This window comes from Oncorhynchus keta, chromosome 28 (genome assembly GCF_023373465.1).
Source record: "Oncorhynchus keta strain PuntledgeMale-10-30-2019 chromosome 28, Oket_V2, whole genome shotgun sequence".
Lineage (NCBI taxonomy): Eukaryota > Metazoa > Chordata > Actinopteri > Salmoniformes > Salmonidae > Oncorhynchus > Oncorhynchus keta.
Genome location: NC_068448.1, coordinates 45203363 through 45215913, shown reverse-complemented (window position 1 = coordinate 45215913; position 12551 = coordinate 45203363). Strand labels below are relative to the sequence as shown.

At 40.8% G+C, this 12551-nt stretch overlaps 2 protein-coding genes across 6 annotated transcripts in view; both read left to right on the top strand.

The window, feature by feature from the left end:
- LOC118361477 (anion exchange protein 2-like) overlaps window positions 1–8589 on the top strand; it is a 118788-nt gene extending 110199 nt beyond the window's left edge. For all 5 annotated transcript variants that reach the window (XM_035741442.2, XM_035741443.2, XM_035741445.2 and 2 more), the window contains 6 exons: window positions 364–453; window positions 646–812; window positions 1057–1310; window positions 1603–1772; window positions 3029–3202; window positions 4615–8589. In XM_035741442.2, coding sequence (XP_035597335.1) covers window positions 364–453; window positions 646–812; window positions 1057–1310; window positions 1603–1772; window positions 3029–3202; window positions 4615–4695 — 936 coding nt within the window. In that variant the 3' untranslated portion in view covers window positions 4696–8589. The remainder of the gene's footprint in view (window positions 1–363; window positions 454–645; window positions 813–1056; window positions 1311–1602; window positions 1773–3028; window positions 3203–4614) is intronic.
- A 284-nt stretch (window positions 8590–8873) lies between these two features.
- On the top strand, window positions 8874–10380 carry LOC118361476 (uncharacterized). The gene is made up of 4 exons (XM_035741441.2): window positions 8874–9188; window positions 9335–9439; window positions 9568–9669; window positions 9993–10380. Exons 1-4 carry the CDS (start codon window positions 8994–8996, stop codon window positions 10074–10076), a joined length of 486 nt encoding a protein of 161 aa, XP_035597334.1. The 5' UTR covers window positions 8874–8993; the 3' UTR covers window positions 10077–10380.
- The last annotated feature ends 2171 nt before the right edge of the window (window positions 10381–12551 follow it).

Genomic DNA, 12551 nt, shown 5'->3' with positions numbered 1-12551 from the left:
TTATGAGGTGAAGGGGCTCATTTCATCCTCACTCTTAAGCACAATAGGGTTATCAGGGTGTATTTCAATTCAATACACATTTTAAAGGGATAATTTGGTATTTTGGCAATGAGACCCTTTATCTACTTCACCAGAGTCAGATGAACTCGTGGATAACATTTTTATGTCTCTGTGTCCAGTATAAAGTTATTTGAGGTAGTTTCGCGAACCAATGCTAACTAGCCTCATTGCCAGACTCCCGAAGTATCCCTTTAATTATTTAGAACCTAGTTTATTGTAGAATCACAGAACTTTACTCCCCAGTGTCCCATCATGGGCTGTGTGTTATGCATTGCCTACACCTAACTATTTTGTGTTGTTCAGCTCCGTAGGATTATTGGAGATTTCGGGGTCCCCATAGCCATCCTCATCATGGTCCTAGTGGACTACAGTATACGTGACACTTACACACAGGTGAGTAGTGCTGCAATGAAAATAATTTCAAAGCCCTTTATTAGTTTGTTCATTGTATTGTCTAGATTAATAAGATTAACTACTGTCTTACTGAGAACTTATAAAGAACTAGTTACTTTGAAGACATATTAGTGCATGTTATGTCATCACCCTCTAAAACACATCACTTCCCTGACCCCTGACCTTGTGTAGAAACTGAGCGTGCCCAGTGGCTTCTCTGTGACCAGTCCTGAGAAGCGTGGCTGGGTGATCAACCCACTAGGCATGTACACCCCGTTCCCCATCTGGATGATGTTTGGCAGTGTGCTGCCCGCCCTGCTGGTCTTCATCCTCATCTTCATGGAGACACAGATCACCACGTGAGACACACTGTCACACTACAGTACCCAGCACCCCTGTGTTCCATCATGAGCTCCCCCTTAGTAGCAAAATGAATTGTGTGAATGGATACGAACTGCGGGAAATACTGGAAATCATGGAAGACATTACATTATGTACCGTGTGTGTTTTTATCCTGGCAAGTTGATTTACTCATTCTCAACTTCTCATCTGCCTTTCTTTCTTCCATTCCTCTCTTACTACCTGTCTTCCTCCCTAACTCAGTCTGATAGTGAGTAAAAAGGAGCGGATGCTGGTGAAGGGTTCTGGCTTCCACCTGGACCTGCTGGTGATCGTAGTGCTGGGCGGCACCTCTGCCCTGTTCGGCCTGCCCTGGATGGCCGCTGCCACTGTGCGCTCCGTAACGCACGCCAACGCCCTCACTGTCATGAGTAAGGCGGTCGCCCCCGGCGACAAGCCCCGCATCCAGGAGGTCAAGGAGCAGCGGGTTACAGGGTTGCTGGTGGCCATCTTAGTAGGTGAGTGTCTTTTGGATAGATGTCGAATAGACTAGACTGGAAGATGTTTGATGCTTCTCAAAAGTTTACCGTAGCTTCCACCACTTGACTCCCTCCCTTCTTCTGCAGTGATCTGAAGACACAGGATAAAAACAAAACATATAAGGGAAATATGTGACTTTGCTTATGGTGACTTTGCTTTCACCTGTGTAGTTATTTCACCTCCGACTACTAGAAGAGGAAACTATTAGAGTATTGAGAAGCAGTCATGTTTGCAGTAATATCTCTTAACTCTTCCTCCCTCGTCTTCCAGGCCTTTCCATTGTGATCGGAGACCTGCTGCGTCAGATCCCCATTGCTGTGCTGTTTGGCATCTTCCTCTACATGGGCGTGATGTCACTCAATGGAATCCAGTTCACCGAGCGCCTAATGTTACTGCTGATGCCCCCCAAGTACCATCCTGACCACACCTACGTCCGCAAGGTGACCACAGCTCAGAGTCACAGAGAGTAAACAGAGCAGTAGCTCTGGTTCCCTAATCCGTGGAATAGATAGCTTGGTCCCAGATCAGTTTGTGCTCTAATGAAAACTCCTATGTTCAAAAATGACAGTAGGAGTTGTCAAAACATCACAAACAGATATGGGACAGGGCTATCAAATAGAGCCTTTCCTGTATAATCCACTATATCAGGGATGGGAAACTTTGATGGGGGTGGGAGCCACAAAAAAAATCTGAATTTATCATGAGACGCAGTGGCTCGTAGGTCATGCTGTCAGAGCTAGCCCTAGACTAAATGTTTTTGGGGGGCCCACCACCTTGCGAGCAAACGTTTTTAGCTACCCCCCCCCTCCCCTTAAAAGCAGAGGGGGGGGACAAATACATTTCAGAGTTCAGTTCATGTAATTCTATACACTTTGCCATAGGGTAGAGAGATATTTGACATTTTTAAGCTTATTTCCTGCAATTCTACACATTTTGCCCTGATTTAAGCCATGTTAATATGATATCTGATTGTGAGTAAATTAGGAAATCAATGGGGCCCCCCTGGAGGTTAAGGCCCCTGAGCAAATGCCCGATTTGGTAAATAAATCATGATTACTACAAGTTTAGAGAGCTGGCTAGACTAACTTACCAATACAAAAATAGCTGATATGGGCTAAATGACTGACTAAGTGACTGACGTAAGATTATTATAATACATTTTTTCGGAAATTGATCCATCCACCGCCAGGTGCTCATCCCTGCACTATATAAACTCATAGAGGCTATTTTCCTCAAGTGGGTACCAGAGTTTGTATACATATACTGAGTATACAAACATTAGGAACACCTGCTCTTTCTATGACAGACTGACCAGGTGAAAGCTATGAGGGGAGGAGACAGGTTAAAGAAGGATTTTTAAGTCTTGAGATATCGATTGAGGGTGAATGGGCAAGAGAAAATATTTAAGTGCCTTTGAACGGGGTATGGTAATAGGTGCCAGGCGCACAGGTTTGAGTGTGTCAAGAACTGCAGCTCTACTGGGTTTTTCACGCTCAACAGTTTCCCGTGGGCCAGCATCCCTTCGGAATGCTTTCGATACCTTGTAGAGTCCATGCCCCAACGAATTGAGGCTGTTCTGAGGGCACAAGGGTGTGCAACTCAATATCAGGAATTACATACTCATGATTTTCATTGTCCCCTTTCGAGTGTATTACGGTAATCCACTTTCTTAACTGATAGTAACTGTGTCCCCCAGGTGAAAACGCTGCGGATGCACCTGTACACACTGATCCAGCTGGTGTGTCTGGCGGCGCTGTGGGCCGTCATGTCAACCGTGGCCTCTCTGGCTTTCCCTTTCGTCCTCATCCTCACCGTCCCCGTCAAGATGTTCCTGTTGTCGCGCATCTTCACCACCCGTGAGATGCAGTGTGTAAGTTGGCCCTTTCACTAGGATTCACCCTATGAGCCCTGGTCAAACGTAGTGCAGGGAGTACGGTGCCGTTTGAGATGTATCCCCTTTCTCTCCCCCGAGGATGTTTCAGGAGAGGTCCTCATAGTACTTATGGAGTTTACTCTTAAAGGAGAGGTTGTTTTTTTACAACCAAATCTCTATTTTCTATGTAAATGGCATGTTATAGAAAGGTCCAGACACCTTTTTTGTGATTTCACCAAACACCTATATGGGGTTCCTGAAAAAACATGGACAAAGGCTCCATAAACAGCCAAATACGTCCTTTTAGATACGCCAATGCTCTTAGTATAGTGATGCAGGTCTTTAGATGTGCGCATGAAATTGTCATTCCTAACTTGATCCGCAACGTTATATTCCCTTTTTGTGCGCCTCAAGACGTTTCCCTTATCCAGCTGTTCGATTCTCCAGGTAGCCTGCTGCTACAGGTAACTGCCAAAATTAAGGGAACAACAACATAGTGTCTTAGTAGGGTGTTGGGCCACCACAAGCTGCCAGAACAACTTCAATGCGCTTTGGTATAGATTCAACAAGTGTCTGGAACTTCCTGTGTGGAAGCACAGGCTTTTAATATATTTTGTATCCCCCATTTACTCAAGTGTTTCCTTTATTTTAGCAGTCACCTCTCCGTCCATTGTACAGGTATCGTTCGAGTCGCAACAAAATGAAGTAGAGAGTTCTGACTAAAGTTCGGAATGACACAATTTCATGTGTACAAGACCTGCATCACTATACCGGGAAGTTTTCTGTTTCTAAAATAACGTTTTTTTTTTTTTTTTTTTTCGGAGCCTTTGTTCATGTTTTTTTCAGAGTTCATGTATACTGCACAGTAAGGATGAGGAAGTGATTCGTTGTTTGGGGGTATGTTTATCAAAAAAGGTGTCTAATATGCCATTTGCATCAAAAAATGTTGATTTAGTTGTAAAAAAAAAAAACGTATCCTTCATGACTGTCTGCTCTGCTTGTTCTTCAGTGGTTTTTAGCACTGGGTTGACGTAATGTACTTTGGAAAAAGTACCCTGTAAAAAGCGCAGTATACATGAAATTTGATTGACGAAAGACATCCATCTACCCATTTTAAAACAAACAATCATAGTTACATTTGAGTAATTTAGCGGACGTTCTTATACAGAGCACTTTACTATTAGTGCATTCATCTTAAGATAGCTAGGTGAGATGACAACATATCACAATCCTATCAAGTACGTTTTCCCTCAACAAAGTATTTATCAGCAAAGTCCGTGGCAGTAGGATAAGTGGCATTTCTGGTGGGAGGGGGCGTCGCCGTGAGTGTTGTTTAAGGTCCTCGTCAGAGGTGGGGTTAACGGTACAGCTACTGCCTTGCACTAACAGTCTGCTCTCCTCTCTCATAGCTGGATGCTGATGACGCAGAGCCCGTCTTTGACGAGAGAGAGGTCCATGATGAATACTCAGAGATGCACATGCCTGTGTGACCCACACCATAATATACCTACCAACCACTGTATTATTCTGTGTCCACACCATTCTGCCAATCAATCAACCAGCCAATGAAATGCCTGCACTGTTGGTACTGGTTTCCATTGCTTTAACCACACCTGACCAAAGGGTTAAGATGTCGCATGCAGGCTTTGGTCTTCTGAGACCCAGCTCTGTCATGGAGGGGTTTAAGATCACTCATAACCCCCTGTCAATCTCATTCACTGGGACAGAGTTCAATTGAGTGACATAAGTAGATTCAACGTTCAGGTGTTCTCATGATGACACACCGCTGGAAATGGGGACACATTATAAGGGGGAACTTCCTGTCCTATGAAGGGGTTAGGGGTTGTAACCCTTCAGAGAGCACTTTGTGGCATTAGGTATGAATACAGACTGAAAGGTCCAATCGGTTCAGCATATTTATTTTGTTCATCATCCATGTTTCAGGGGTTCAAATCCAGTTGTGTGTTTATAGATGTGTATTTTCAAGGTTTATTCCAGTGACCGTGTATGGTAGGTAGTTTAGTACACAATGATTCATTTTTCAACCCTGACAGGTTGTGCTGATTCACATTGAATGTGCGGAGGATTATATATGGGATACATTCCTTGAGTCAATATATTTAACATATTGTGCTTTCACTTTGTATGTTTAGCTCTTTTAGCTCACTAAGCGCCTTATGAAGGACATGATGGCTGGACAGAGAAACCTAATTATGTTGCTTTTGTTTTTAACAGCTGTTCCTTCAAGAGCACCTCTAAGCCCTCTGCACTTTTTAAGGCATAATATTGAATGTTTTATATTTTACTTAGTGTCTATCAAACACTATGCTGTGTATTTTTGTATAAAAAAAATGTAAGATGCCTTAGATTTTTCTCTCCCGGCAATTCCATTAGCTAAAAAGGAAGGCGTGTGAATTTATGTTTCCAAACGATTGCAAAGGGGACACAAACTGCTCCAACCTCAGACTGATATTAAGGTAGTGTTAGCCCGGTGGTTTTACCAATAGTCATTACAACACTGCTCAGCAATCACAGCAGTCTTGTGAAGTCGTGATGAAATGAAATGTGCGTATGTTATTGTGTCGTTTATTTCCTTTCATCCATTCATCATCCTCCTCTAGTGTTTATGCTGCCATTGTGGTGGCTAAAGTTTACCAGCAGAGGGAGACGAAATGTAACCAAAGTACACATTGTAGTACCAAATGATTTTAAAGTACTGAATGTGAAATAACTCCCCAACCATTTCTTTTTCGTTAGCATTTCCTCCATAAAAGCTGAAATGGGATCACATCTCTAAAGTGCTCCACAATCTCAAGACCTTTCTGAAGTACTGTCTATATACACTAAACATCGTGATACTTTCGCCAAGTACAGTAAACTTCTTGTAGTATTGTTCTAATAAGGACTAAATATGTGAAACTAAACAGCTCATCTAAAGTATATCCTGCTGAATTCCTTTCTGAAAGTTATCGACATGCATCTATTGGGCTCACCTTCACCTTTTGCATTCTCACTGTGTATGTTAAAGTGGTCTACCTACCAGCATAAAGCTAGTCAGTATTTTTTTGGGGGGGGGCACTAATCTATTTGTATTTTCCTGTGTGTGAGTGGTTTTATTTCTTACCAAATCTCGGCCATTTAAAACGTTTCAAGTTTGGTCAGAACTATCAAATGTGGGTGTTATCGCACCTGTTACTTGCCACCAGGTTTATGATGTTTCCGAGATGGGCAAAGTGGTTCAGCGGGTCAAGACCATTCTCTCACAACATTCCATTTTAATTATTTTTTTTTTATTTCAGGTAGTATTAGTGATTATTATAAAAATTATCCAAAGTTTTTAGATAGAAGCAAATGCCTTGTCTAAAATTCCTAAATGATACTGTCGACGAAATTTCTGTGTAGGCAACCTCCTTAGTGTCACCCATGCCAGGGTAATCTCTTGTGGAAAGACTACGTAAACATAAATCGTAGATCTATCATGATAGAACTGGATGTGTGAGATCTGCAGCATTAGTTCCAGTGCTTGGGTTTTTTGTCACTGGTTATTTGGACAAATCCTGATTTTTGCAAGGCGCATATTTCGGATGGAGCAGGGACTTTTGGCTCATATACTTGCCTGTAACTTGCAAAGAGAAAGGGTAGAGTTCTTTTGTTTTCGGTTCTGATCCTCGTTCTATCTCTTCTCTTAACACTTATGGACCCAGATCTTAATTGAACATCTGACCAATTACGCACGACTTAAGTTCTGGGTTTACTAAGATTGATGCCAGGGGAATGGCTTGAAGCCTTTTTAAAGATGTTGTTTCTAATATATACAGATGTCTGGAGTTAGACCTATGAATATACTTTTTTTTTACCTGAAATGCAGTCATTGATTGAAGACTGGACCTCATGTCTGTCTTTTGTTCTTTCTTGCCTCTTTATTGTTTCTCAAGCAAGGGGGAGGCCGAAGACCTCACTAATCCCCTTCAGACCAACTCCTTAACCTTTTTTTTTTAATCCTTTAGTGTGTGTACTTTACTGTATTTATACTTGGGATATTGCCTTTCAACAGTAAAAGTTCAAAAATGTCTCTTTCTGTGCACCTCAACTAAGCTATACTTGGCTTCATATTCCCACGGTCTATGGCTACAGGCAGCCCAACTCTGATCTTTTGTTCAACTATTGGCAAAAAAGCTGATCTGATTGGTCAAAAGACCAATAAGTGGAAAAAATATCAGAATCCGGCTGCCGGTGTAAACGCATTCGAAGTCCTTTATTTGTGCCTGAATTGATCTACAGCTGCACGTGAATGTATATGATGTATACGATATGTGATTGTGACACTCAGAGTAGGAGTGATGATGGGATCAGATTTCCATTTTAGATCCTACTGAATAAGATATGAACAGAGGGGATCTGATCCTAGCACTCCTACTCACTCTTCATGAATACAGGTCCTGATCCCCCACATGTATTGCAATGTGGCACTATGTGTTTTGAGTGCTTGAAGGGTGTTGTGCAGATGTTTTGAAAGATGTTGCAGTAATTGATGACCATGGACAAAATGGTGGTGTGCAAAATAAGTTGTTTTGTTTTTTTAATGGAAAACGGTATGGATGGAGGGAATGTGTTCTGTACATGATTGTCAGTGCCCAAGGAAACATTGCTATAATGCAGTTCCATTTTAAAAGAAAAACAAAGCATTCTGGGTGTTCATTGCTTATGTTCAGTGTACATACACTACCGGTCAAAAGTTTTAGAACACCTACTCATTCAAGTGTTTTTCAAGTTATCTTTATTTTCACTATTTTCTACATTGTAGAATAATAGTGAAGACATCAAAACTATGAAGTAACATGTGGAATCATATACTAACCAAAAGTGTTAAACAAATCAAAAGATTTGTCAAATAGCCACCCATTGCCTTGATGACAGCTTTACACACTCTTGGCATTCTCTCAACCAGCTATACCTGGAATGCTTTTCCAACAGTCTTGAAGGGGTTCCCACATGCTGAGCACTTGTTGGCTGCTTTTCCATTCACTCTGCTCCGACTCATCCCAAACTATCTCAATTTGGTTGAGGTCGGGGGATTGTGGAGGCCAGGTCATCTGATGCATCACTCTCCTTCTTGGTCAAATAGTGCCTACACAGCCTGGAAGTGTGTTGGGTCATTGTCCTGTTGAAAAACAAATGATCGTCCAACTAAGATGGAATGGTGTATTGCTGCAGAAATGTATTTTGATCTAACACTTTTTTGGTTACTACATGATTCCATATGTGTTATTTCATAGTTTAGTAAAAAATAAAAAAAAATAAAAAAACTTGAACTTTTGACCTGTAGTGTAAATAGTTAAAATATTGATGACAAATAAATAAAGACCAATTTCGATTAAACATCACTGCTGTAGTGTTCTTTAACAATTCAACCAACATATATTATTCATAACAAGATGAGTACAGTTAAAAGTTACAGGATCATACAGAAAATACATTTTACGATGCATATACATGTTCACTTCATGTATGCTGTGGCTAATACAAAACTATTTGTTATGTTGAAATATAGAAATTGAAACTTCCAGATTCTCATGTTGAAACCAACTTCCTTCTTGTAACTAGGTCAAAAACAGCGCATGACCAGGCCTGCACATTATCCTTGATTGCTCAATCCCTCTCCAAAAACACATTCGAGGCTCTTTCCCTTTTGTTTGTCTGAGTTAGTGTTCTTCCCTGAAGTGGAGTGGGTGGTCTTCACACAGAACAATAACCTCAGTCAGGCTGCTCTGCACACACTGGGAGGAAGATGGCTGCTCTACTACTGCTGTTGTTGGTTAGTGCTGGAGTCCTGCTGTCTTCTACTGCGGCTCAGGAGGCTTATAATAAACTCCCCGATAACTACAGGAAAGGAGTGGATCTGGCTCTGCAACAACTCAACTCTCACGCTGGAGTCAAACACCATTTTCTCTTCTTCAAGAGTCTCCTGAAGTCCGACATAGAGGTAAAAAACCTTGTGCCGAAAACCATTGAGGTTTCTATTGCCGGGAGGTTGTTTTTCTGAGGACTGGCAAGACTGCGTTTTGTGTAGACTTGGTAAATGTTTATGGTGGTTAAGTCTACTCAATGATATACATTTTCTTCCTCTAGTCTGGATTTGATGTGAGCTACATTTATCACAGCTTCTACCTGAAAGCCACCAAGTGCCCAAAGGGAACAGTTGACTCCACGCAATGCAAGTTCAGGAATGACCGAGTGAGTACAAGCTGAATCATCAATAACGTTACGGCTTTCATACAATCCCATAAATAATACACATCTAAGTCTACAGCATGGAATTGTAATGTACATATAATGCTGTCATATTGTGTGTATTTCTACAGCCATTGATAGACTGTTCAGTCTGCTACAAAACCTTTGCTGGAGAGATTGAGAAGGATCCAAAACCGTATATTCACTGTGTCCACAAACCAGCACTTACAGAGGTTTGTTGGATCGCTAGTTGTCCCTTCCCCCGACACTAAACTGTTTCAATCACTCACCAGTCAAATTCTATAACTAAATATGATTATGAAGAAAATGTTAGAATTTTCATGAAGAAAATGATAGAATTGTCTATAAACTAGTTCCTATAAAGATTAAGGACAATATCACGAGGTGAACTCTTATCCTATTCAGAAACGGACAGTAATTGCAGGGATTTGTTCCATCACATTATTGAGTAAAAGTTGATTTTGAAGACAAATATATATTGTGAATGTTATGAAAGCAGAATATTAACCTGTTTATTTCCCCTTGTGAATTTCAGGATATGATGACAACAAGAGTAGAACACTGTAACACAATGAGTTACCACAGTGGAGCCCCTACTCTCCTGGCTTCAAAATCTTAAAGTGAAAGGGGCCATGTTAGTTCTGTGCCATGACGAAATAATGCTATTGCACAATACATCTGGATTTAGTCTGCAAAGAGAGCCTAATTGTGTCTGTATTCTGTGTTCATTATTCTGTATTCACCTTCATACTATTTCTAATTACTTTAAACATGCTTAGGCTTGAGCTCCAAGTGTTCACTTCATGTATGCTACGTACGTGTTTCCTATTCCTCTACCTCTGCAATATCCCAGTTGAATGTGGTACATTTATGTTCAATAAAGTTTTATTCAGAAAAAATAGGGGAAATTCCTCTAGATGTTACAGCGTCTCCCATTTCTCTATAGGAAGACCAAGAAAAACAATGACAGTTGGTTGATAGCCTGTTTAAGCTTGGACTTGTGATTCCTTAGGCCTGAGCATTGTGTTTTTGAGTCTCGTTAATGTTTATACCGGTGGAAGAAGTGTGTCTATCGTCCATAGGGTGTTACTAACTGAACAATGTAGCACAGACAAGATTTGTTTAATATAAAATGCTATTTCATTCTGAGTTTAAGGTGCAATACATCTAGCACAACTTCTACCTGAAAGCCACCAAGTGTGCCAGGGGAAATGTTAATCCATATGTTGTGTATATTCTAACAGCCACTGATGGACTTTGGAGTTTGCTACAGAACATTTGCTGGAGAGCTTGAGAAACACCCCCAAGCTGTAAATTATTTATTTCTAAATGACAAGTGTTTAAATGTGTTTGACGACGACAAGACTAGAGTACTGTCGCAAGATGAGCTACACCAGCGGAGCCTCTACTCTCCGTCACCAAGACTGAAATACCATACAATAGATGGTTAATAAGACAGAATTGAAGATGAACTGCATTTACAACCCACTGGTGTTTATTTCTAGTTTGTGCCAAGATCACAATAAAAAAAAATCTCCAGCACCATAACCAGTGTCGACATGTGTGAAAACGGCGCAATTGTACATTTTGTAGTAGTTAAAAATTGCAATTTGATGTCATCAAAATGGAAGATGTAATAACACAGATTTTCAAAACGCTGAGATTGGCTGTGACGTGGGGAGCGGGAAAATTCCCACGCCCTGGCATGAAATGTGTGTTACTTTTAATCCTACTCAATGATGTCAACCATTATGAATGGCCTTCTTATCTTTTTAGCCACAGAACATAGAAATGTGCCATTTTCACACACTGGTATGGTGCTGGAGATAATGAATATCAGGTTGAAAAGTGGTGGAATTGCCCTTTAAGTCAATTCTGATAACATTTACACATATTGAATAATAACTTACTAAATGTACATGTACACGTATCTGTATATAGTGTAATATTTAGTATCTCAGCTACACTGAATTTTTTTTTTTTTTAATGACACAACAATGACTGAAATCTGTTAACTAAGTGGTGAGCCTTTACCATATTGATTGCATGCTTCCCTTTGCCAATTGAAACAAACAACTTAAATACTAGGCTAGCTGACTACTGAGAATCAACCTTTTGACTCCGTTGTGTTGTGAGACATTGTTTTCTAGGTAATAGCATATATAGAAGATTTAGAGCATATCATTGTACACTATTCATTTGAGAAAAGCAATTCTAGTGGTGGTAAGTTACAGTACATAGCAGTTGTAATGAAGTCCACATGGCCAGAGACCATGCCCTTGGGGCCCTCTTTGACCCAATGCCAGGGACAGATATATATCTGTTACCCCAATCCAGTTCCTAACAAAGGACATTGCAAAGATATGCTCTGCCCATACTGCAAAATAAATGTTTTAAAAAAACATTGCCCTTTGAGTTTGTGCAGGTCACTGCGACTTGGAATTCGGGTGATGAGCAGCCGCAGGAAGATGGCAGTCTCCAGGGATGAGCAGCCGCAGGAAGATGGCAGTCTCCATGGATGAGCAGCCGCAGGAAGATGGCAGTCTCCAGGGATGAGCAGCCGCAGGAAGATGGCAGTCTCCAGGGATGAGCAGCCGCAGGAAGATGACAGTCTCCAGGGATGCAGGGCTCAATCCGTGGGCATTCACATGCAACAAAAGTATGGAAAGTAAAACGTGGGAAAAAAGTTGGCTCATTTTGACTCTCAGCCCAGCTGTAAGATCAGTCCCGTTGCCTTGGTTTAGGTTCCTGCTTACATGGGTAATTCTACCCATGAATTACAGAATTACAACTAATTTTGTTTACATCATGCATGATATGTTCTAATCCAATCCAAAGCAATAACAAACATAATGCTACATTAATATAGTACAATGTAATTGTTTATATACCTATGTGTATTGAGAGATGGCGGTGCCAAACACTGACTCCTGAACTTCATGTTTGAAAATAAAGCAATTCTAGATTGAAATGTTTTTAACGCTATTTCTGTAGAACATCTTAAGTTGTTATATTATTATTATCTAATTAGTAGTTTTGTTTATTTTTAAACATCTCCCCCCCCCCCAAAAAAAATGCTGTCCTACCTTTTTTA